The sequence below is a fragment of the Phoenix dactylifera genome, unplaced genomic scaffold, assembly GCF_009389715.1.
Source record: "Phoenix dactylifera cultivar Barhee BC4 unplaced genomic scaffold, palm_55x_up_171113_PBpolish2nd_filt_p 000526F, whole genome shotgun sequence".
NCBI classification, from domain to species: domain Eukaryota; kingdom Viridiplantae; phylum Streptophyta; class Magnoliopsida; order Arecales; family Arecaceae; genus Phoenix; species Phoenix dactylifera.
The window spans coordinates 323,921-348,878 of NW_024067936.1; the positions used below are offsets into that span (position 1 = coordinate 323,921).

The 24,958-nt window shown below is 37.7% G+C and overlaps 1 protein-coding gene and 1 long non-coding RNA gene across 3 annotated transcripts; one reads left to right on the forward strand and one right to left on the reverse strand.

Annotated features, from left to right (window-relative positions):
* Nucleotides 1–18,187, forward strand: LOC103716244 (probable E3 ubiquitin-protein ligase ARI8). Its single transcript, XM_039119314.1, has 15 exons — nt 1–382; nt 1,586–1,707; nt 3,074–3,176; nt 3,293–3,383; nt 4,835–5,007; nt 5,618–5,722; nt 5,822–5,910; nt 7,002–7,109; nt 7,219–7,309; nt 7,434–7,523; nt 14,551–14,598; nt 16,345–16,416; nt 16,509–16,608; nt 16,702–16,828; nt 17,518–18,187. Exons 1-15 carry the CDS (start codon nt 215–217, stop codon nt 17,786–17,788), a joined length of 1,758 nt encoding a protein of 585 aa, XP_038975242.1. The 5' UTR covers nt 1–214; the 3' UTR covers nt 17,789–18,187.
* On the reverse strand, nt 18,037–24,878 carry LOC103695619. Of its 2 annotated transcripts, XR_005508503.1 has the most exons (3): nt 24,240–24,877; nt 21,541–22,282; nt 18,037–21,445 (listed from the first exon to the last, which is right to left on the reverse strand). It is a non-coding gene; the product is annotated as an uncharacterized LOC103695619 (long non-coding RNA). The 2 variants fall into 2 exon arrangements; XR_602271.4 differs by having other exon boundaries at nt 21,541–24,878.
* Between the last annotated feature and the right edge of the window lie 80 nt (nt 24,879–24,958).

A 24,958-nucleotide genomic window follows, 5' to 3' on the forward strand; every position in this document is an offset into this window, starting at 1 on the left:
GGAGCAAGAAACCACCGATCCCCCAAGCACCGAAAGCCCACCGAAAATCCTCCCCAGAATTCGATCATCTCCGTCCTCGCAGCCGATCCAATTCCCTTTCTCCCACCCGAATTACCCCTTGATCCAGCTGATTTCTGCCCCGATTCCCCTGCGCGGGGGTTAGGGTTTGCGTGATTCAAGGTTGCCGTCGGGAGGGGAAAGCCTAGGGTTGGTGATGGATTCCGATGAAGACATGCACGACGCCAACGGTTCCGAGTCCCTGGAGGATGATTTCTATAGCGAGGATATGGGGATGGAGTCCGATGATGAAGATGCCGACTATGATTTCGGCAATGAGGAGACAAATGATGATGCCGAGGACATCACCTTCCATCGCCAGCAGGTGAAGAGATTTTGTGGAAAGATGCGTTTTTTTTTTTTGTGGAATTGATGTTTTTAGCTTTTATTTTTATCTCTTTTTACGGGTTTTAATGTTGAAGCTGGATTTTTAGCCAAAAAAGATTCCTTCTTGTGAATGAACTTATTATTTAAGTATGAGAGTTAGTCGTATATTGGTTTGTATTCATAGCTTAGTTTGATTCCATCCTGCTGCTACGATTTGTTAATTAGTGGAGTTTTTGTTGAGTAGTGTATGGGTTTTGATGTTTTCAGTTAGTGCAGTTGTTGCCAATGGAAGCAAATAGAAAGCTTGCAGTGGAAAGCAGTAAACTTTCATTCTGACAAGTCTTATAAAGGTTCCTTTTCCCACCTTTGATAATATGATCGAGGAGATGCTGATGGCAGTTTACTATGAAAGGATCTACACTGTTTCGCCACACTCCTTAATAAATAAAAAATTTTGAAGCAGATATTTAAGATTTGGCCTTTTTAGAAAGCGTTCCTGCTTCATATTTTTCTCAATGTATCCTTGAAAGTTTTGTCTCCAGTTGGAGTGTACACGTGCAGATAATCACATGCTAGATTGTGGTACTACCGTACTAGAGTCTGGTCTATTAGCATAGTAATCTTGTTTTAGCTGTCTTATTTTATTCATTATGTTTTTCTTCTGAATTCAACTTGGTCACGTAATGCAGCAGAACACACACACACACACAGAGAGAGAGAAAGACTTTGGAAATTAGTCATGAGAGGTCTACCTTTTTATATCATGGTCAGATTTTTCTGGACTTAAGGAGTTTAGTATACGACTGCTCTAGGATATTGTGTTTAACATATGCGTTCACCTTGACACAATGGACTATAATGGGAATTTGGGCCTTTGAAGATTGATATGGAACTCTTTGGTACTGCATGAGATTATAGATTATATGTTGTAGGAAGACCTGGAACATGTGCTTTTTGCCTAAGGTCGCTTGTTTTGATCAAAATCAAATGTAATGAAATCTATTTAGTTTGTTTAATAAGTGGTAGCTGCTGTATATATGATCACGACTTATTCTTGGAATATAATTAGAAAGATTATTGCCATGTCAAAACAAGTTGGCACCTTGTCAAATGGATTTGTATAATTTGGCTTCAGTAAATTTTTCCTTTTTCATTCTTGTATTCTTATGCCCAAACACTTTCCTGTATATAATATCTGCAGAACTACACCATTTTAAGTGAATCTGATATACATCAGCGCCAAGAGGACGATATAAGTAGGTTATCTACCGTACTTTCTATTTCAAGATTTGCAGCATGCATCCTTCTTCGGCACTACAAGTGGTAAGAGAGTTTGCTTCCAGTGGTGCTCATCTTGTTTACAAGTCTATCACTTTTAGTTTCCTAAATTTGTGGTGCTCTTAAGTTTCTGCCATAGGTTTTACCAAAAGAAGTACATGGTATATACTGTTGAGTCATATCTGTTAGATTTATGTACCTCTGTGTTTTAATAATTAAGAATTTTAGGTTTATCAGCCAAGATGATTATATATCCCTGCAAGTTTTTGTCATGAAGAAGTTGATCCCGGCCATTTATATTTGATTTTATACTTTCTGTTATTTGAGAATTTTATCTTTACGTCGAGGTTTTGCTTATTAGCTAAAATCATATGATGACTAAACATTCTTAATTTCTTATATGATGTCCTTACTCACATTCACCTTCCTAAATGAAACACCAAAATGAATAAGTACAAATATCTCTTCTATAAAGGACATTAACAAAAACAGATATCCTCAATGACTATGATCTCATATTCTCATGTCTATCAAAATAAACCTCTGTGCAATGTCAATATCTGATGTATTCTCTGTCTTCATTCCAGCAATGTTACTAAAATGATTATACAGCGAATCATTGTTCAATGGTTATGAAATGTGTATAGTAATATGGGGTATGCATATGACATGATACAGCTATGCTGTTACAGCGAACCTGGGAAAAGCAGGATGCAGGATAGCTTGGACATGTCAATGAATATACATATATAAATGTATGCACGCATGCATGCATGCGTGCATGTATGTAAATAACTCCATAAAACATAGTAGGTTATTCAAATAAAATAGTCTAGACTTGAGATGGCAGCGTGAACTTTCACGATCTCATTATTGAGTTATCAATCAAATTTATAGAACCCAATCTGTATGTCATATTTTAGTAGTAATGTCAGACTAAAAATATAACTGTTCATCATTTAAAGGTTAGTGCGCTAAAAAAACAAAGTGAACACCTTCCCTCTCATATGTGGAGGTGCTGGGGACATATATCAAGTAATTGGAAAATAAGTGGAATGTTTTTTTTTTAATTTGGAAAAATAGAGTACTTTACGTAAGTATAAGACATGTACAAAAAAAGCATCTGACAAGTACTGATATTTGATGTTTATCTATTATGGACATGGCATGTGATTTGAAGCACCTGTTCTTCCTATTATGGCATGTGATGTTCTTTTTTCCATTTGTTAATTTTGTAATTGTAGTTATGTTTGATGTATTTTCTCCTTTATGATTGTTTTTGATGTTTTCCAATATGATTTGCCTATGTATTTGTCTAGGGCCTAGCTTTCTACCTACTTCCTGTTGTATGTCTACTCTGGTGGGTTTAGATTATGCATTTTGATGCTCTGTATTTTTATTGAGTATGCAGGAGTGTCAGTATGGTACACGAGGAATGGTTTGCAGATGAACATGATGTCCGTCAGGTTGTCGGCTTGCTGGAGAACCCAGTTGAAATTCCAAATGTTCGGGAAGTGAGTATTTATTTGTTTCAAAACTATGTTTTATTTTCTTTCATTAACTCAATTTTCCTCCTATGTATGTTTAGAAAAAAATTTCTTCCTATTTGTGATACTGCTTTTGGTGGCAGCTGACTTGTGGAATATGTTTTGAAACATATCCTCGCAATATAATGAGTGCTGCTGCTTGTGGTCATCCTTTTTGTGGGGCATGTTGGAGAGGTCTGTTCGCCTACCTGATAGTTGGATTTCTGCCAATCATATTTGCTCAGCCTACATTAGCTCTAATCATGATTGAAAGTTGCTCAAGTTCCACTATGTGCTTCCAATATACATTAATATGTGTCATTCTGCATATTTTTTTAATGTGTTATGAGCTACCATTCAGTTTGTTTATCGAGACCCAACTGTTCGTTTAAAAGTTCAAATATACAGATTTTTGATGCACATGTATGAGGTTGAATCAAGTGAGCAAAGAGGGGCCTGTCATGAAATCTAAATCAGTAGTTGGTAAAAATGAAGTCTATCTCTATAGTGGTGCAATCTAAGCTCATGAAATCAAGAAACAATAGTTAAAACATTCCTCTAAATGTGGGAAAGAGTGTGCTGGCTTCGTCATCAGAAGCCCGGATTCTAGGGTGGTTCTTGCTGGTGGTTGTCAGAGCTTCGATACCTCGGTCCCAGGGGCTGAGCTGGGGGCGGCATAGGCCGGTTTGGGCTATGCTCGGTGCGTGTTGTGGGCTAGAGCATTATGCTCGAGGAAGATTCGGCTACGATTATCAGCTAGATCCAGGGAGGCACTGGCGGCGTGGGTGGGTGCCATCCCTTACTTCGAGACATCCGGGCTATGGTCAATGACGGCATGGCATTCCAGACCAAGCACGTGTATAGAGAAGTCAATGGGGCCGCAGATTGGGTGGCGTCGTATGTGGCCAATCACTCCAAGGGTGCCAAGAGCGCTCCGAGATTTGCTATTTTTCGACTTTTTTGGATGTGTTTGTACTAGAACTGTATGAATCATCCATTTTAGCAAAAAAATAGAAAAACACGTGGGAAAGAGTCTTGATATAGAGGGAAGAAATTCCATCTAAATATAGGAAAATGTGTTTATATCCAAGGTGCAGAATGTGTCAATAAATATGAATATTTAAGATGGAATGGGTGGGAGGAAAATATTGGCCTCTTGGACGGAATAGCTTCAGGCTTTCAAACTGTTAGTTGGCAGTTAGACCAGCATTTTTCAATTTTTATTGGTTTGCACATTGTTTGTTCACTAGTCAGTAGCCAATTCTAAATGAATCCAAACAGTTTACTTGTTTCATTTTTGTGTTTAAGTAACAAAACATCCTAATCCAGATTTTGGTTTCAATATTATGTTTCTTCACATAGTTGTTTTGCCAGTATATATCAGTTTTTGTTGCCTTTAAGTTTGTTGACGGAACAATGATAATTGGAAGTATTTACCCTCATTCCCCCCCCCCCCCCCCCCCCCCCCCAAAATTGCCTTCATTGCCACTATAAATTGTCAGCCTTTGAGTTGAAATTATGTTGAATATGAAAGCAGAAATGCAGTTTCAACCATAATTTTTTATTCTTTTAGTGGTTTAAGTTTTTCTTATCTTCTGGTTGAACCATATTATACTTTGAGGTTTAATCCTAGTTCTGACTGGCAGGTTATATTGGCACATCAGTAAGTGATGGTCCTGGATGCTTAATGTTGCGATGTCCTGATCCTTCCTGTGGTGCTGCTATTGGTCAGGACATGGTCAATAAGTTAGCTACAGAGGAAGATAAAAAGAAGTATGCACGCTATCTTCTTCGATCATATATTGAAGATAATAGGAAGGTAAATCTGTGATTCAAACTGCAGATGCCTGCACTAAGGGTAGCTTTATTTCTTTGGCCTTTCTCTTACATGCATCAATAATTGAAATAAAAGAATTTGAAATAAGAAAAATCAGTGAATAAGTATGGTTTAGCATCTTTGAGTTCTATGTGGGAATATTTTATAGTATTTCTTTCCTTTATGATGGGGAATACTCATCTTTGTTCGCTAGTTTTCCTTTTAATTTCAAAATGTGAGACTGTAGTTTAATTGACATAGCATGATGTCGCGTAGTTTCGTATTTCTATGCATGTTTCTTTCTTTGTAAAGGTGTTTTATCAAGGTTATTAAATTGAAATTGCTGTCGCACCTGTGATTTTTTTGGCATATTGATAATCTTTTTGCTCAATTCATTGAGCTTATAAGTTCTGGTAATAATCATTGTCAAATGTATTATATATGTAGAATAATCAAGTATAGATATGTTGACATCTTTATATCTGCTTTTATGATTCTCATGGATGCAATTATTCAATTTTTAGCAAAGTCGACCTATACAAGGTTTGGGAAGTAACCATATCCTTGTTTTGAGTTTATTTGTTGTCTGGTATTTTTCTTTTATTTCCTGCAGACAAAATGGTGCCCTGCTCCGGGCTGTGAGTTTGCAGTGGATTTTGTATTCGGCAGTGGAAGCAATGATGTTTGCTGCAAATGCTCATATAGCTTTTGCTGGCATGTGAGTGTTTTCTAAAAATGGGTGTACAGTCATTCTTTTAAAACATCAATGTCTATCCCATCAGAGGGCATTCTAAGTCTTCGAAAATGAAATCTGCAGTGTACCGAGGAAACTCATCGACCAGTGGACTGTGGTACAGTTGCCAAGTGGATATTAAAAAACAGTGCGGAGTCTGAAAATATGAATTGGTAGGTGATGGGTTATGTAGATGAGTTGATTTCTTTCTGTTCTTCCAGTTTTACTAATAGGTGTAGATATTTTTTTTGTATTTTATTGTTTACGTGTTGCTACCTGATTATAGCATTTTGAACCTTTCATATCTTATTAATTCTGATGAGTATGATTTAGTTGTTTTGTAGGTTTTCTAGTTGCACATCAGACTTAAAATGATTTTTCTTATTATATTTATTCAATTTTTAGTGCCTTCCAGTGTTCAGTGTAATCAGGACTATGGCTGCAGAATTTCCTAAGTATAATGAACATTTGATTTAATTATTTTCCCTTATCATCCTGAGTCCAATGATCCTTTGTTACTACCATTGTTGGGTAATTTATTACTATCAAAGAAAGTATTGTATTAGAATGCTCTTACTTGAATGGTTATGTAAACTTAAAATTTGTTAAAACTGTGATGTTATAACTTTTTTTGTCATGATGTTGAGTTTCAAATATCAGGAGATTTGAGTCCATAATGTCTCTGTTTTGCATTTTTCTCATGTTCTTGTCTTCTAATTTATTTTCACTATTATGTTTATTCTGAATAGTACTAAAACTCGAATTGATTTTCGTTACTGCTGTCTGGAGGTTAATCATAACATTCGTTATCAGTTCGTTTTTTGGCATATGTTCCTCTTCAATTGTTTACATTAGATCCATTTTTCATATAATATGGCTTGGTCGAAACTCTTGAGATAATTTCTTGCTACAAGATGTGTTTCTAACTGCTGTCTGGAGGTTAATCGTAACATTCATTCAGTTCTTTTTTTTGGCACATATTCCTCTCCTATTGTTTCCATTACATCTATTTTTCATATAACATGGCTTGTTCGAAACTCTTGAGATAACTTTTTGCTGATGTACTAGCACAATATTTATGGGTGCTGGAGTATAGTGTGTGGTCTCTTGTCATGAGCATATTAAGTTACTGGGTCTTCCCAACTCAGTTGATTCTGCCTACACTCTCACTATAACATATTTTGAGTGAGCAAAATTGAGTTAAAATGATCTCTCTAAAATTTCTCCATGTTTGTTGTGTTGTGGATTTTATTTTTCTTTGCAGGATATTGGCTAATTCCAAACCCTGTCCAAAATGCAAACGGCCAATTGAGAAAAACCAGGGTTGTATGCATATGACATGCACACCTCCATGTAAATTTGAGTTTTGCTGGTAAAAAAAAAACTTTGCATCAGCAGCTTGAATGCCTTATTGAAATCACTTATTCAGTACTTCATTTTTTTTCCCTTTTAATCTGATGCCTTTTTCATTATTATTGAAGGTTATGTCTCGGTGCATGGTCGGAACATGGAGAGAGAACTGGTGGTTTCTATGCTTGTAATCGTTATGAAGTAGCAAAGCAGGAGGGACTAGTATGTTTTTGATCTGTTGTTTATTTTTTTGTTTCTGTCTTGTCTGCTTAAACTCATGATACATTTAATGTAAATTTTGGGGGCATTACTGATGTTATGTTTGTTATGTTTTATTTGATTGCAGTATGATGAATCTGAAAGGAGGAGAGAAATGGCTAAAAACTCTCTTGAGAGATATACACATTATTATGAACGTTGGGCAACCAATCAATCAGTATGTACATTTTCTAAACGTTGTTTCTCTTCAGCATGCTTTAGTCTGGCAGTTATTTCTGTTTTAATTTGTTAGATGCTGTTTTTAAGAACATTAAGTAAAATTATCTTCTTCCAGCTGAAGTACTTGCACTTTCACGTCTTTGTGCATTCACAGTAGTTTCAACATCTTTTTATTACTGCAAGGGTGTGTTAAGTGTTGGAAGTGTTGGAACTTCAAGTTCTAAGAATTTGAATTCTTAGAACTTAGGTTGGTGAAACATGTGTTTTGCTGTTTGTTTTTTAGGAAATCAGTGCATGAGAATTAGGAAGTTTTGGATATTTGATGTAGTCTCAGGACTCTATCTTAGACATAGTTCATGTTTTTTATTGTTTCTATGTTTTCCATCCAAAGTCATGTTTAAACTTGGATTTTCAATCCAGTCATGTACTAGTACTGCCAAGCAAAGAGGGTCCACTTAGGTGTGATAGAAAGCCTAATCCAACTCCAAATTACCATACTTAATTGTTTGAGCTTTAGCCTTAGAGGTGGCAAAATATGACCCGACCCGTATTCGACCCACCATAAACAGGTTTGGGTTTGGCCTAAACAGGTTTAGGTCGTAAACAGGTCGACCCGTTTAATCTGTTTATTAATTGGGTCGGATACGGATTTTAGATGTCTAACCCGTTTAAACTGTTTAACCCGTTTAACTGTTGGGCAGGTTAAACAGGTCTAAACAGGTTAAACAGGTTGGGTTGGGCAGGTTAAACAGGATTGGGCAGATTAAACAGGTCTAAACAGGTTAAACGGGTCGGGTTGGGCAAATAGGTTAAAAAAGTCGGGTCGGGTTGGGCAAACAGGTTACCTGTTTATTAAACAGGTTAAACGGATCGGGTTAGGTTACCTGTTTATTTAACATGACAGGTTTAGGTTGTAATTTCTGACCCGTTTAGTAAACAGGTCGGGTTCAGGTTTATGATTTTCTGACTCGACTTGCATGTGATCCGACTCGATGCGATTGCCACCTCTACTTAGCCTTTCTTCAATGCCCACGGTCATCACTCATCTCTAGAAATGGAGGAGGCTGGATGATAGTTTTGAAAATAGAATTGTGCATGTATGAAAGGAGGGAAGTTAGAAAAGAGAAAAAATACGCAGAAATCTGTAGAAAACAGCATAGAAAAAAACACTGTTCACATGAATAGTAATCCGACCTGTGACTGTTCACAGAACAGTAACCTGACCTGGTTACTATTCATGAAACAGTAACTCAGATTATAAAAGAGAGGACAACAGCCAAAAAAATAAAAAGACAAGGAGAAGAAATCCTAGAAAGGTGAGTGCCACCATGGGCGAAGCCCTGAGAGACTCTTTTCTTCCACTTTCATCTTGCTTCTTGACCTATTATCTTCTTGGAGCCACTTTCTTAACCCCGTCATCCTTCATCTCGATACTTTGGTGGAGCACGGCCTAAAAATTTTCATTGGATTGGAGGGACCAAACTCGCAGAGGTAATTATCTGACTAGTTCTATCACCATTTTTTTGCCCATCCCTTATTTCTTCGACCATCAATCATTATCTCCACCCATCATCATTACCATCGTTGCCATCTATCACATCCTTGGAACCCGAGATTACTGGCAATATTTATTTTATTGTTTTATTGTAGTTATTTTCAGTTTGCTGCACTAGTTATATTTCATTAATTAGACTTCGTTAATTATCTATCTATCATGTTCTGTTTTGTATTCACATACCTCTATGATGATCTTTTGGGATGAGTATTTGCTGAAGTATCTAATCAATCGCACTATAATTGATTATTATGAAATCAATCTACACCTGTAATAATCGATTATAGGTTGCACCAAAGTGGTATCAGAGCTAATAGGTCCTGCATATTTAAAAATCTTTATTATTATTTTTGCATCATAACATCCATTTTTTCTGCACTTTAAATTCTAAAAATTAAATTTCTGCGCTTCAAAATAGAGAAATATATTTTCTGAATTAAAAAAAAGTAAATTATATTTTCTGCATTTAAAACTACATAAATTTTAATTTTTGGAGTTAAAAATACAAAAAAATTAGTTTCTGCATTTAAAAAAATTCTGCTTTCATTTTCCGCATTTAAAAACTAAAAAAATATTTCTGCATTAAAATATTACTTTCTGTATTAAAATATTCATTTTCGGCATTAAAAAAAATTGAAAATTTTTTTCTGAAAAAAATCTGTTTCATCTCCATAATATTAGAAGCACCTCTGAAACAGTTTTGAGTTGAATCTTAGCCTACAATCATGTTTGATAATTGGCAAGATGCATTTAGAACCCAACAACAAACTTTAGAACAAATCCAACGACAGGTAGAACACCTCTCCAGCTTCATGACTAGACTAGAATTGAACATATCTGAGATAGTGAGACCTAGGAGAGAGAAACTATTAGGATGAACCAAGACGTAGAGTCAGACCTCAAGGTAGACAAAGGGTCAATTAGAGGGTAGTCGAGAGTAGTGAGTCAGATAAGATAGAAAATGACTTAGATGACCGACCATTACGTAGGAACAGAGAGAGCACCACATAGAGAACCCCCTCATGCTAGACGTTGGGATGATGGCATTAAGATTGATGGAGATTTTGAGGGGCGTTTCCAGCCAGATGCTTTTCTTGATTTGGTCAACAAAATCGACCAATATTTTGATTGGAAGAAAATCCCTGAGGATAAAGAGGTCAAATTTGTGACCCTCAAATTGAAGGGACACGCACTGGTTTGGTGGAAGCAACTCCAAGAACGAAGAGTTCAACAAGGTAAGGATAAGATCCGTACCTGGAGTAAGATGAAGGAGAAGTTGAGGAAATGATTTGTCCTGTTACATTATCGCGAAAACCGCTACTTGAAATTCCAAAACCTCCGACAAGGAACTAGGATCGTGGATGAGTACACCAAGGAGTTCTATGAGCTCCAAGCAAGAAACAGCCTTAGTGAGGATCCCATTCATGTTGCCAGTAGATATATCAATGACTTGAGACAAGACATCCTAGACCAAGTGGAGATGTTCGATGTCTTGAGTATTGATGATGCCCATCGCCGTGCATTGAGGGTAGAAGCACAACAAAGGCGAACTAGTGGCTGAAAGTGGGACTCAAACAGAAATTCTACTACCCATGTAAAGAGTCAGATTGAAGATAAGGCAATACGTTCTCAGAACCCTACCAAGACCACAACTACCCTAAAGCCCAATTCTAACAAGGAATTATAGGACAAGGGCAAAGGCGGACTGGCACCGACACCTGATTCTACTATCATTTGCTATAAGTGTCGGTTACCCGGTCATAAATCCTTTGAATGTCTCCTGAGAAAATTTCAGTCTCAGTCTCACCTAATTGAGCATGGACGCTAGGACGGTTCAGATGAACCCAATTTAGAGAAATGAGGGTGAGTCTGAACATGAAGATGAGTCGGAGAACGACAATGTCCACATTACAGGTGATGCGGTGGGTCCACTCATGGTGATTCACCATATCATGGTCGCACCTAAGCAACCTGTCTAGGACAATTGGTTGAGACGAAGTATTTTCTTGACTATGGGTACTGCAGGGGGATATAGATGTTCTATCTTGATTATAGTGGCAGTACTGAAAACTTCGTATCTCAACACATGGTTGATAAAGTAAAGATACCTACACAAAAGATTTATAAACCATATAAGGTATCTTGGTTTAAGGAGGGACATGAGGTTCCAGTCACCCACAGGTGTCTAGTAGAGTTTTTCATTAGAAAACGATGCCAAGATTAGGTATGGTGTGACGTTATGCTTATGGAGGTGTGCTACGTGTTGTTAGGTAGGCCTTGGCAGTACGATAAGAAGACCCAACATGACGGAGAAAAGAATATATATTTCTTTGTGAAAGACAAAATGAATATCACACACTATCCACAAAAGGAATTGCATGGGTATAACACGAAAAATTTTGTGAAAGCTAGAGGCAAAGAACGTATTCAAAGGGCCTTGATTCTAAATTTAAAATATTTTTGGCCTAAGATGAGAGACGATGTCATTAGATACATGCGAAAATGTCAACATTGTCCGCAAGAAAAAGAAAAGGTCCAAAATACAGGCTTGTACACCCTGTTGCCTATCTCTAGTGACCCTTGGGAGGATGTCACCATGGGCTTCATTGTAAAACTACCAATGTCTGTTAGGAAGGTTGATTCGATTTTTGTTGTGGTGGACCGGTTTTCAAAAATGTCACATTTCATTTCATGTAGAAAAATATCTAATGCATCTCATATAGCACATTTATGTTTTAAAGAAATTGTTAGACTGCATGGTATTCTAAGATCATTCACATATGATAGGGACACAAAATTTACTAGTTATTTTTGAAAAAAATCTTTGGAGCAAATTAGAAACGAAATTAAACTTTAGCAATGCTTGTCACCCTCAAATAGATGGTCAGATAGAGGTAGTGAACCGTACACTTGGTAACATGTTTAGATGTTTGGTTAGTGAGCATCTTACTCAGTGGGATTTGGTTTTAGCACAGGCTGAATTTGCATACATGTCTATAAATCGTACTACTAGTAAGTCTTCCTTTGAAATCATCTACGGATTTTCTATTTCACACATACTTGATCGTGCTTCCATTTCCTATCATGGTCGGATAAGTGCCGAAGCAGAGAAGAATATTGAGCAGGTCCGTCACATCCAACGGAAAGTTCATCAGCGCTTGCTTGACTTCAGTGCTAGGTATATAAGGATGATGCTGACCGTTATCATAGGGAGGTTCACTTTGCAGAGGGCTATCTGGTGATGGCCTATTTCAGGAGAGAGAGATTTTCATTGGGCAGTTACAGCAAACTTAGCTGGCGAAAGTATGGTCCATTCCGCATATGTCGAAAGTTGGGGGAGAATGCCTATTTATTAGAGCTTCCAGACAACGTCTAGACTTTCCCAATTTTCAACATCGCCGATCTGTACCAGTTCTATGGAGATCCACCAGAGGCGGTTGTAGATCCAGATCTACCCAGCACCAGCTTAGATTCCAGTTTTCATGAGGATATTGAGGATATTCTTGACATGTGAGCAGTAGACACTAGGCGTGGGCAGTACCGTAGATTTCTTGTGCGTTGGCAAGGGAGACTTATGTCAGACAGTTCATGGATCAGCGAGGACGAGTTGAGGTGCCAGAGACCTGATTTGTTGCAGTGCATACAGGAGGCCTACTCGTTAGGAGTCGAGTTCTTCCCAGTTGGGGGAAACTGATGTAGTCTCAGGACTCCATCTTAGACATAGTTTATGTTTTTTGTTGTTTTTGTGTTTTTCATCCAAAGCCATGTTTAGGCTTGGATTTTCAGTCGAGTCGTGTACTAGTACTGCCAAGCAAAAAGGGTCCACCTAGGTATGATAGGAAGTCTAACCCAACTCCAAATCACCACACTTAATTGTTTGAGCCTTAGCCTTTCTTCAATGCCCACGGTCATCACTCATCTCTAGGAATGGAGGAGGATGGATGATAGTCTTGAAAATAGAATTGTGCATGTATGGAAGGCGGGAAGCTAGAAAAGAAAAAAAAAATACGCAGAAATTTGCTGCACAGAAAAAACACTTCACATGAATGGTAGCCCGACCCGTTACTGTTCATAGAACAGTAACCCGATCAGGTTACTATTCATGGAACAGTAACTCAGCCTATAAAAGAGATGACAGTAGCTAAAAAAAAGACGAGAAGAAGAAACCCTAGAAAGGTGAGTGCCATTGTGGGCGAAGCCCTGAGAGACTCTTTTCCTTCCACTTTCATCCTGCTTCTTGACCTATTTCTTCTTGGAGCCATCTTCTTGACCTCGTCATCCTTCATCTCGATACTTTGGTAGAGTGCGGCCTGAAGATTCTCATTTGATTGGAGGAACCAAACTTGCTGAGGTAATTATCCGACTAGTTCTATCACCATCTTTTGCCCATCCCTCAGTTCTTCGACCATCAATCATTATCTCCATCCATCATTATTACCATCGTTGTCATCTATCACATCCTTGGAACCCGAGATTACTGGCAGTATTTATTTTATTGTTCTGTTGTGGTTATTTTCAGTTTGCTGCACTAGTTATATTTCATTGATTAGACTTCATTAATAAGATATCTATCATGTTTTGTTTTGCATTCACATACCTCTATGATGATTTTTTGAGATGATGAGTATTTGCTGAAGTATCTAATCAATCGCACTATAATTGATTATTATGAAATCAATCTACACCTGTAGTAATCGATTATAGGTTGCACCAATATTAAAGTTATCATCGAATTACCATTGATGATGATTATCATTTAATACTGCTTAAATGAGAGGGTAGTATAAAATTAAAGCGGAATAAAGCGCCTCTGTATGTGGGGGAAGTAAGTGGGAGGGCATTAAAGCATTTGTATGGGGGAAGTAAGTGGGAGGGCATTAAAGCAGAATAAAGCGTCTCTGTTACCCACACAGAACTTGACTTTGAAATCCGTGGGCTGAAGTACAGTTCATTGATTTTGCTGAAGTGGGAAGCAGATTTCCTTGCTTTGGTTTGAGTTGCATGGAAACATATGCCTGGAAATGCCCATCATGGAAATGCAATTCTATGGCCTTGTCAATGCTTGCAGTATAAAATTTTACTGCTTGGTATTTGGTCTCCCTCTATCTCAAGTGCAAGTGTGCGTGCGAGCGTATGTTTACCATGCCTATCTATTGTGTTGCATGGAGTTCCTTATTCTCTGTTTAACAAATGCCACTTTCATTTTTTGTCATCTGTTTCTTACATTATACGCTTCTTGTGCTATTTAACAAACACAGACATTATTCGGTATTTCACAAGGGATCTATCCTATATTACTATATGTATGCTTACATGATTAAATTGCTTCCTATCTAATGCACATATGCATGCTGAAATCGTTGGGGTTGATTTCCTAATGCTTCTATTTGTTATCTGATACTACTTGACTTGTTTTCATTTAATGATAGTAAATTTTTGAACTAAATATAATATTTCTCTTAATTTGCAGTCAAGGCAAAAGGCACTTGCAGATCTGCATAGCATGCAAACTGAAAAGGTAGGCACTCTCCTGACGTTGTTGTGCATTTTCCTATTTTTTTTGTGTTAGTAGAATTGAGAAACCTGGTTTTTTGTTAAAATAGTTATTTGTATTTGGAATAGAGCTGATCAAACATTGGGTCGGGCTCGGGCTCTACAGTAGAATTAGGCCCGATGTTTATGCTCAGGCCTAGCCTAGCCTGGACATCGGACCTCTTTTTTGTCTGGGCCTGGCCCAATATGGAAAGGTCAATACATGCCTGCCAAACAAACCTGATATTCTTATATTCATTAAACATATAGTATATGATTTTATTATTATAAGATATTATTAGTTTATATATATATATATATATATATATATATATAATTATCTTGGGCTGGGCAGGGACAATTTTTAATTTTCTCAAACGTGGCCTGATTTTCAGATTGGGCCTGTATTTTTGCCCAAGCCCGTTGGGGGGGGGGGGGGGGGGGCTTGGCATGCCAATCGGGCTGGGCATGCATTTGGCCCATGATCAGCTCTAATTTGGAAGCAATCATACAGCTGATACACTCATCTGCTTCTATTTGAATCAAATATGATTTCATTAGCATAACCACATGACTGTCTGATAAGCATGTGCCAATCAATTTTGAATAGAAAATTAGCATATTGGAAGTTCAATTGGCCCAAATAACCATGAGCAGCTACGATATTATAAGTTTCTTCCTCTTGACCGAATCTGTAACCTGCATTAGCAGATTTATTTTCAGTGGTTTCTCTGATCAAACTAGAGGTTACCAGGGAACCAACAGATTTTTATCTTCCGTTTGAACTCATTTCCATAATTCTTTTAGTTTCCTTGATAGGTGCAATTACTATGGCTCGTCAATAATAAATACTTAGAATTTAATTCTAAGATTTATAAATTCTAAGATTTATAAATTCTAAATAAATAAAATAAATGGAAAGGTTTAAGGTTTTTATAAGGTTTTTAATTAAACCTATCTATTGCCAATACCTTCTTTTATTCTGTAATCGTTCTATTCTAATCAATCGAATCGGTTGAATTGTTGTTCATATTGAAATGAATCGAGATTGATAAGGAGTTAGTCAATGATGTTCGAGCATGTACTTTTTTTGAGTGTCTATTTATTCTCTATCGGTATCTATGGATTGATCACAAGTCGAAAGATGGTTAGAGCACTTATGTGTCTTGAGCTTAGGGTGCAAATGGTACTAAAGAGTATCCTATCGGAGCAGTAAGGTGCTCTTCTGTGCATTTTCTTGTTTCTTGAGTGGTTGTTTGAATTTGGAGTCCTACCGAACTGCTTGGTGTGGGACTATGAGTGACTGATATATTAAGCACCTAGAGAATAACTATTCCAGCTAGATGCGGCACACACTCTTGTTTGTGTCATATAGTTGTGCACTAGCACTTTCATGTACTCATCTATATATAATTGCACAATGCTCGAGAAATGCCATTAAGAGTGAAAGTTTGGAGTATGCTTGAATATGAGTAGACTTGAAAGTTGAGAGATGCTTAATATACGTATACATATGTACATACATACATAAGTACATGCAAACATGCTTGCATCCATTTCTTTAAATAGTGTAAATAACATTTGTCATTTATTTTCATTGTCCTCTAGGATGTGTTTCTAGATTATGTGATAGATGAATTTTGCATTACACGCATATTTTTGAGAAGTGAAGATTCTTATTGATGTATAGATCTCAAGCATGCTATTGCTAACTGTTCTTAAAACACTGCAGCTTGAGAAGCTGAGTGAGAAACAAAGCCAACCAGGGTCCCAGCTCAAGTTCATAATTGAAGCCTGGTCACAGGTAGGTTATAAGATATTGAATAATTGTTTAATTGTAAAAATTATGTATTTTGTTCCGTCATGGTCTTCAAAATTTACCATTCCAATTTGCAGATAGTGGAGTGCAGGCGAGTGCTGAAATGGACATATGCTTATGGATACTATCTACCTGAGCATGAGCATGCAAAACGACAATTTTTTGAATATCTGCAAGGTTCTGAACATTATTTTCTAACCTGAAATTAAATTGATTCCAGTAATGTAGTCATTCTATGGAAATCACAGAGTATGCACAATTGTGCTGTAGGTGAAGCTGAGTCTGGTTTAGAACGGCTTCATCAATGTGCAGAGAAGGAACTTCAGATTTACCTAGAAGCAGATTCTCCCATGAAAGAGTTCAGTGATTTTCGTACAAAACTGGCTGGACTAACCAGGTATGTGCAACTCAAACCTTGGCTTTTTATTTCAGGCTTATTGGCATCCGTACTGTAGTAAAGCTGTTTCTTTTTGATTGTGCTGAAAGGCAGATCTGCTTGGTTTTTATGAGTAAACATTTTCTGTGTTCACATTGATATTTTCGATTTACAAAATTTTAGTTAACAAAAGCCTAACCTCTGTTCTTTCTTTAATTCCTTTCTTCGACTGCTAAGCAAATACACTGAGTACTCCGGCAGCCTTTTTTCCATTTATTATGTGCATGGTACTGGTGGCTGATGGCTATCCTGGATCTGAGAATCCCAGACCTCTCACCTAACTCTATCATCTAGCTGATGTGGGCAATTCAGTAAATTACATATTTTTTTTATCAGTATTCTCTCCTTTCTGGTAGATGTGCTTATGGTTTCTTGTTGTAGTTTGTTTTAGGAAAAATGACGGGACTGTGATTATGAATAGGTGGGGTGGGTTCATTTATCAATTCACTTGTTGCATGGCACTTGCTTGTGAGCATCAATGTCAACTATATGTGGACAAATAATTTGAAAACTGCATGAACCTGACTGGGTTTCTTTTTCAGTATAAATTCTGACCGTATTTCAGACTGGTTTCTTGAGATATCATGTAGTTTTAGTTCAAGTCTTGAGACTAAGCTGCACATTTTATTTCATGAGTTTGTATCCAACAGTGTAACTCGAAATTATTTTGAGAATCTCGTTCGAGCCCTGGAAACTGGCTTGAAGGACGTGGACTCCACCAACAGCCAGGCTGCATGCAGTCAAAGTTCTAACTCGAAGAGTGTGTGCGGCAAGGGTAGCAAGAGTGGAAAGAACAAGGCAGCTCGATCAGGTGGTCCTAGTCGCAGCTTGGATGATCACTGGTCATGCGATCGCTGCACCTTTTTTAACCCTGGGTCTGCCACTACATGCCAGATGTGTGAGCATCACCTACCAACATAACCCCATCTCGAGCTGAAAAAGTAAAAAAAAAAAATAAAAAAAAGAATGGCCGATGTAGCTGAAGGTTTCAAGAGGAATAAAGGAAGAAGCTGCCTCTTATCTTGTCCTTTTTGGTTCTTTGAACAGGTAAATGCATCATATAATAATTCTGTATATATTTATGAATATATATTTGTTTCTAGATACATATGCTATTGTCAGTTGAGTGAGAAACCAGCTTGCAAATGTAATTATTTTTCAAAACGGACTGTAGTGGTACGTATCCATTGGCTCGATCAAAGTTAGAAAGGGAAAATTATGGTGCTCCTGTTGATGAGTAGTTATTGTATTGGCTGATGATCAAAAATGGACTGCTGAGGTAAATGTATGTAATATAACTATCATATCTTAATTCATCAATTCTCTGCTGTGGTTCATGTGCATGTATCCGTTTTCAGTCATCTTTTTTGGATGAATGCATGATTCTGTTTTGAGAAATTTGGACAATAATGGTGCTAATCTATTTTGAAGTTCAAAATATACATAATTTTATTGTGATCTCCTAGGGTGCTAAGAAGATGATGGAGAATGTGCTTGAGACTTAGGGCTAGCAATGTTCTAACAAATTGGTTTCTGAGGGCATATATCTAACAAATTGGTTGCATATATCTAACAAATTGGTTTCTGAGGGCTAGTAATGATCTCCTAGGGTGTTTTACAAATTGATTTCTGAGGGCATATATTTAATAATTTTCTACTTGCACTCAGAACCACTCATACACATCTGATTTTTATTGACTCAAGATGGTTCTCAAATATTTTCTGTGTCAAAGTCTTTATGAACGGATCTGCAATGTTTTCTTTTGATGTTATCTTTAATATCACCACATTGCCTCGGTTCATGATGTCGCGTATGAGATGAAATCCCCTTTTTATGTGCTCCGTCCTCCTATGAGCTCTTGGTTCTACTACTTGTGCAATTGTACCATTGTTGTCACAATAAATGGTGATAGGAGACTCAATTGATAGGACGATCTTAAGTTCCTAAATGAACTTGCAAATGCACACAACTTTCTTTGCAGCTATATATTCTGTCTTAGTAGTAGAATCTGTACTAGTATCTTGCTTGATGCTTCTCTAACTTATTGCCCCTTTATCTAGTGTAAACACATATCCAGATGTAGATTTTTTATCATCAATGTCTGATTAAAAATCTGAATCAGTATAACTTCAGCCAGTAGATCTTTACCTCCAAACATCAGAAAATAGTGTTTAGTTTTTTTAAGATACTTGAGGATATGCTTTATTGCTGCCTAATGCTCAGGGCTCGATCAAATTGATATCTACTCACTACACAGATTGTATAACTGATATTTGGTCTTTTACGCAACATTGCATACATGAGGTTCTCAATTGCTGAGGCATAGGGACAGCTCCTCATCTTATCTCTCTCCTCTTGAGTTTTAGGACTCATTTTCTTTGAGAGATGAATGTCATGCCTGGAGGGTAAGAATCCTTTTTTGGCATCTTGAATGCTGAATTTAACCAGCATGCTGTCAATGTAGTTAAGCTGTGAAAGTCCTAAAATCCTCTTTTTTCGGTCTCTAAACAATATGCTTTCCTGAGGTCTTTTATTGAAAAATGATTCGACAACTATATTTTCACAGTTGACATCGCTTCGACGTCATTTCCTATAAGTAGAATATCGTTTACATAAAGGACTAGGAATAGGAAAGTACTCCCACTAATATTCTTGCAAACACAAGGCTCATTCATATTTTGTGAGAAACCAAACTCTTTGATTGACTCATCAAATTGGATGTTCCAGTGGTGTAATGCTTATTTTAGTCCATAAATGACTTGATCAACTTGCACACTTTAGATTCACTTGCACGAGATATAAAGCCTTCAGGCTGTTCGATATAAATCTCCTCTTAGATGTACCCATTTAAAAATACGGTTTTAACATCCATCTGCCATTTTTCATAATTATAGTGAGCAGTTATAAACAACAGAATCTTATGGACTTCAATATGGCCACTGGCGAGAAGGTTTCCTCATAGTCTATACTATGCTTCTGAGTATAACCCTTTGCTACTAATATAGCCTTAAAAGTTTCTATCTTTTCGGTAGGTCCTCTTATCCTTTCGTAGACTCATTTGCAACCTATAGGCTTAATAACTTCTGGTCGGTCTACCAATGTCCAGACCTGATTGGAATACATAGAGTCCATCTGTGATTCCATTGCCACTTTCCAATGTGCAGCATCTTTATCACTTATTATCTCGGAGTAAGTATATGGATCATCATCCAAATCCTCCAATTTCAATTGTAAAATCTCATTTAACATTAAATATCTCATCGGAGGTCTAATTATTCTCTTACTCCCTCTAGGCTCTTGATCTCTGAACGATTCAAGATCATCAGTGGGTACTATTTCTTTTTTCTCATTGTTCTCATTTTTTGCAGGCTTAGCTGACTACTCATCAAAAACAATCTTGTTTCTGCCTTTGTTTAGGCTATACTCTTCCTTCAGAAAAGTAACATTTCTGCTGGTAATTACCTTGTGCTCACTAGGAATATAAAGATAAGATCCAGTGTACATTTTGGGATAACCCACAAATGAACACTTCTCAGTCTTTGATTCCAGCTTATCAAGGTTAAACCTTTTAACATGAGCTGGACATCCCCATATCCTGAAATGATTTAGATTTGGCTTTTTGCCAGTCCACAATTCATATGGAGTGTTAGGTACTGACTTAGTGGGTATCCTGTTTAAAATATAGACAACTGTCTCCAAGGCATAACCCCAAAAAGACACAGGTAATTTTGACATGCTCATCATCGAACGAACCATATCTAATAGGATCATGTTCTTTCTATTTGCAACACCATTTAACTGTGGGGGAGTAAATTGTGAGATGATGTCTTTTTCTCTGAGCTAAGTTTGAAACTCAATTGAGAGGTATTCACCTCCCCTGTCAAAGGGGAGTACTTTGAACTTTTCAAAGAATTCAGACTTATGTAACCATATCTAGAATAATCATCAACAAACATGATGAAATATGAGAAACCATCTCTAGCTATGTGGTTAAATGGACCACATTTATCTGTGTACTAACTCTAATAATCATATGGCTCTAGCTACTTTCCCTGTGAAGGGCCTCTTGGTCATCTTGCCTTGCAAATAAGGTTCACATTCTAGATAAGGCTCAATTTTTGAAAGTTTCAAAGGCCCATCCTTGACTAATCTATTGATCTTATCAAGATTAGCATTACCAAGCCTCAGATGCCACATGTAAGTAGGATTCACATCCCTCTTTCTTTTAAAGTTTTTCACACTGGTACTTGCATCTCCCTCAACACAATTAACAGAGTCTACTACATGATTTTAAATATAAAGACCAATCACAATATCACCAGAAGCCACAAATGATTTTGAAATTTAATAACAATCTTTGAATTAAAAGTCAATGAATGACTACACAAAGCCAGTTTTGAAACAGAAATCAAATTTATACGAACTTCTGAAACATAAAGACAATCTTTTAGAACTAAGGTCTTATTCTTAAGTAGACTCAAATAAAAGGTCCCGATGGCGGTCGCTGCAACAATTGCACCCGTCCCAATCCTCAGAGTCACCTTCTCATCATTTGATTTTCGGGTTTTCTTGAACCCCTGCAACAAATTGCAAATGTGTGAGGTAGTGCCAAAATCCACACACCAAGAATTAATTAGACCATTCAATAAATTAATTTCAATGATGAGCATACCTTCAGAAGGTTTCTTATTCTTCAGAGAAGTAAGTTAAGTGCAGTAGTTTTTCTTCCAGTGTCCTGGCTTGCCACAATGGAAACAATTTTCTTTTGGCTTCTTCTCTGTATTGCCCTTGTACTGTTCCTTAGTCTCCCTGGTTGGAGGACCAGCTCGAGACTTCTGAGACCACTTCCTCTTATTGTTGAACCTCTTGCCCTTAGGATGAAATGGCTTGGTTCCAAAGGAGGATACTGATTTATCAAATAGCATAAGAGAACCTTTCTCTTTCTTAATCAGTTCTTCTGCTGTTTGCAACATGTTGAGCAGCTCAGATAGAGTCGAACTCATCTTGTTCATATTGTAATTAAGTATGAACTGATTATAATTTTCAGGCAAAGATGAAAGGATCGCATCTACCTTGGTCTCACCATCTATATTTGCACCCAGAGTCTTCAGTTCGTCAATGTGAGAAATCATCTTTAGGACATGATCCTGAACTGGAGTACCTTCCACCATGTTGGTGGTCATTAGCAATTTCATTATTTGCTGGCGTGCAGACCTGCTTTGCTCTTCGAACATTTTCTAGAGATGCATAAGCATATCTCTTGTTGTAGGTATACCCTCGCATTGCTTCTGCAACACATTGGTCATAGAGGCCAGTATGTAGCATCTAGTAAGCTCATTGTCATCATACCATTTATCAAAAGCAATCCTTTGCTCTTCGGTGGCATAATTTACAGCAAGCTGTAGTGGGTCTCCCTTTAGGACATGAACAATCTTTTTAGCAATGAGAACAATCATTAGGTTCCTCTTCTAACCAATAAAATTTGGCCCAGTCAAATGGTTATCATCTAAAATTCTAGAATATGGTTAAAGTTGGTCATGATTAACCTGCGAAAACATTCACATATATGCTTTCCACTAGTCTTAGATTTTTTTTCAACCATTGGTACCTCCCACTCAGACAAAGTAATCAAGCAAATATAGTAATCGTATTTAAAAATAAACCAGAATATAACAATTATATTCACTGTCTAAGTGGGTATCAAGAACTTTTACCCTATGTACAATAATAATTCCATTTTGGTAATTATGGCATAACTTGTAAAGCGAATAGATGCTATTCATCATGATCACATCTCATGTCATATATCTTATATGCAAATTTCTATGACTCTTGATTTTCTTTTAGCCACCAAATCAAACACAATCCTCTGCTATTAGCATATATGTTCATTTGGTTAAGTGTTATCCATTGTTTAAATGGTATGCATTTTAAGTGAGATTGTGCTACTATTTTAATAACACTCTCACTACTAATGCACACATTTATTTTTCCAAAAACTAAACCAGAACTCCAAAAATTAATAATGGCATTAACTATTTTAGTTTCAACCAAGATTAATTAAAAGTGTTCCAATCTACCAACAATGGAGGGCCTAGGTGTTTTGAAATAACCTTATTTAGCACTATTTTTTTTGAATTAAATAATATTTTCTGAAAACATTATTATAATAATATTTATGGTCAAATCGGATCAAACCCAAATATCATGTCAAATTGGCATGCATAGTCTCTAGTACATTAGTCATACTAATTAGACTTTAATTCAAATTATTTAATATTTAAATAACAATTAAATGGATTACTTATTCTTAGCCTCAGGCCCAAAATCCATTCTGGTCCATTAAAATACGGTGCAAATAAATTAAACATGGGCTGACCAAATAAAAGGCCCAATCCGCAACGACGGACCCATTTGGATAGGGCTTTACAAGCCCAAGCCCAATTAAAAGAAAAACCCTAAACTATTTTTCTCCCTTTGCCCTACTTCTTCTTCCAACTGTTCCTCTTTTTTTTTTTATTTGTTTGTTTGTTTTTATTTTGAGAGGCAGCCCGTGGCTGCCCATGGTGGCAACCCGTGGTCGGCGACCCCTCCGCAGGTTGCGGCGACGCCACCCGTGGCGGGCGGCCGGCCCGCGGAGCGGCCGGGCTCGGACGTGGGGTGGTCGGGCTTCGCCTACGACGGAATGGCCGGGCTCGGACATGGGGTGGCTGGGCTCCGCCTGCGGCGGAATGGCCCGGCTCGTCTATGGAGTGGCCGAGCCCCTGGGGTCGCCACAACCCCACCCCCCCGGCCTGTGCCGGCCATGGGGTGGCTCGGGATGCGCCCTCACGGCCCGCCGCAGCGGCTGCGTCCGCCCGTGGGGGTGGCGAGCGAGCCACCTCGGCTCCCTTCCGCCGCCATGGCACGGTGCAGAGGGGCCGGCTGGAGGTGAGCTGGAGGTGAGGAAGACTTTTCTGCTTCCTCCTCTTCTTTTTCCTTCATTTTCCTCATACTCCCTGTTTAGATCTATAAGGGGACTAGAAACGGGAAGATGGAAGAAGATGAAGTTTGTGGGAGTAGGAAAAAAAGAGAGGTCTACGGGATGGAAAGGAAAAAGGTCAACTGTGAAATCCTTTTCCTTCATCCTTTCTTCTTCTTTATTTTAATTTAATCCAAAAATCATAGACAATCATATTGCATGATTAATCTCAAATTAAATCAATTATCTGCTCAACAATAGAAGATCTATGCTCTTAGACAAACCTGGGCTCTAATACCAGTTGAAGAATAATTTTTCTGAAAATCTAGAATTCTTTCCCCGCAGCGGAAGAAAATCAATAAAAGAATTCTGCAAAACAATGAATAAAGTGAAAGGAACATAAATCTCACCACTAGCAACTCAAGCGTATTGCCTCCTAAAAGATTCATGCTCACTTCCTCCCTTGAGTTTTGTAGCTCTCACAACTTTTGTATGTAACTAATGGTTCTGATAGTCAACCCTGGCTATTTATAGCCACCACATAAAACTCTAGGCAATGATATGCGTGGGATCCTTAAAGATCTTTATTCTCAACCGTAAAATCACTGAAATTTTTTTTTCATAAAATTCTTTATATTCTTTTAATTCTGAATTTATGGGCTTCCACTAATTGTAAAAAATGACGATCAATATTTTGCAATTGACCTCGAGAATAGGAGATTAATTTAGTAAAATATTTTTTACTTACAATTTTGTTTATTTATTCTTTCACTATACTATATTTCACATAGAGGTGATCACGGGCCTTCTGGCCCGCCCAGCCCGCCCGGCCCGATCCCGAAATTTTTCGGGCTTGGGCATTGAAAAAGAGCCCATTGGTCGGGTCTGGGCAGGAAAAGCGGCCCGACCAAAAAAATCGGGCCGGGCCTGGAAACATTAAAAATGGCCCGATTCGGCCCGGCCCGGCTATAAAATCCTGTTATAAATTATAATATATTAAAATTTTTTAACAAAAATCCCTAACCTTTGGGTCTTTCCCTTCCCTTCCCTTCCCCTCCCTCGCTGAGAGCCGCCGCCGCACCCCCCCGCCCCCTCCCTCGCCCCCCCTCCCTCGCTGAGAGCCGTCGCC

Coding starts and splice junctions, on each gene's coding strand:
- LOC103716244 (XM_039119314.1), top strand. CDS start 215: ATGGATTCCGATGAAGACATGCACGACGCCAACGGTTCCGAGTCCCTG. Junction 7,524..14,550: donor GTTGGGCAACCAATCAATCA/GTATGTACATTT, acceptor CTTAATTTGCAG/TCAAGGCAAAAGGCACTTGC. Junction 16,609..16,701: donor ATTTTTTGAATATCTGCAAG/GTTCTGAACATT, acceptor ATTGTGCTGTAG/GTGAAGCTGAGTCTGGTTTA.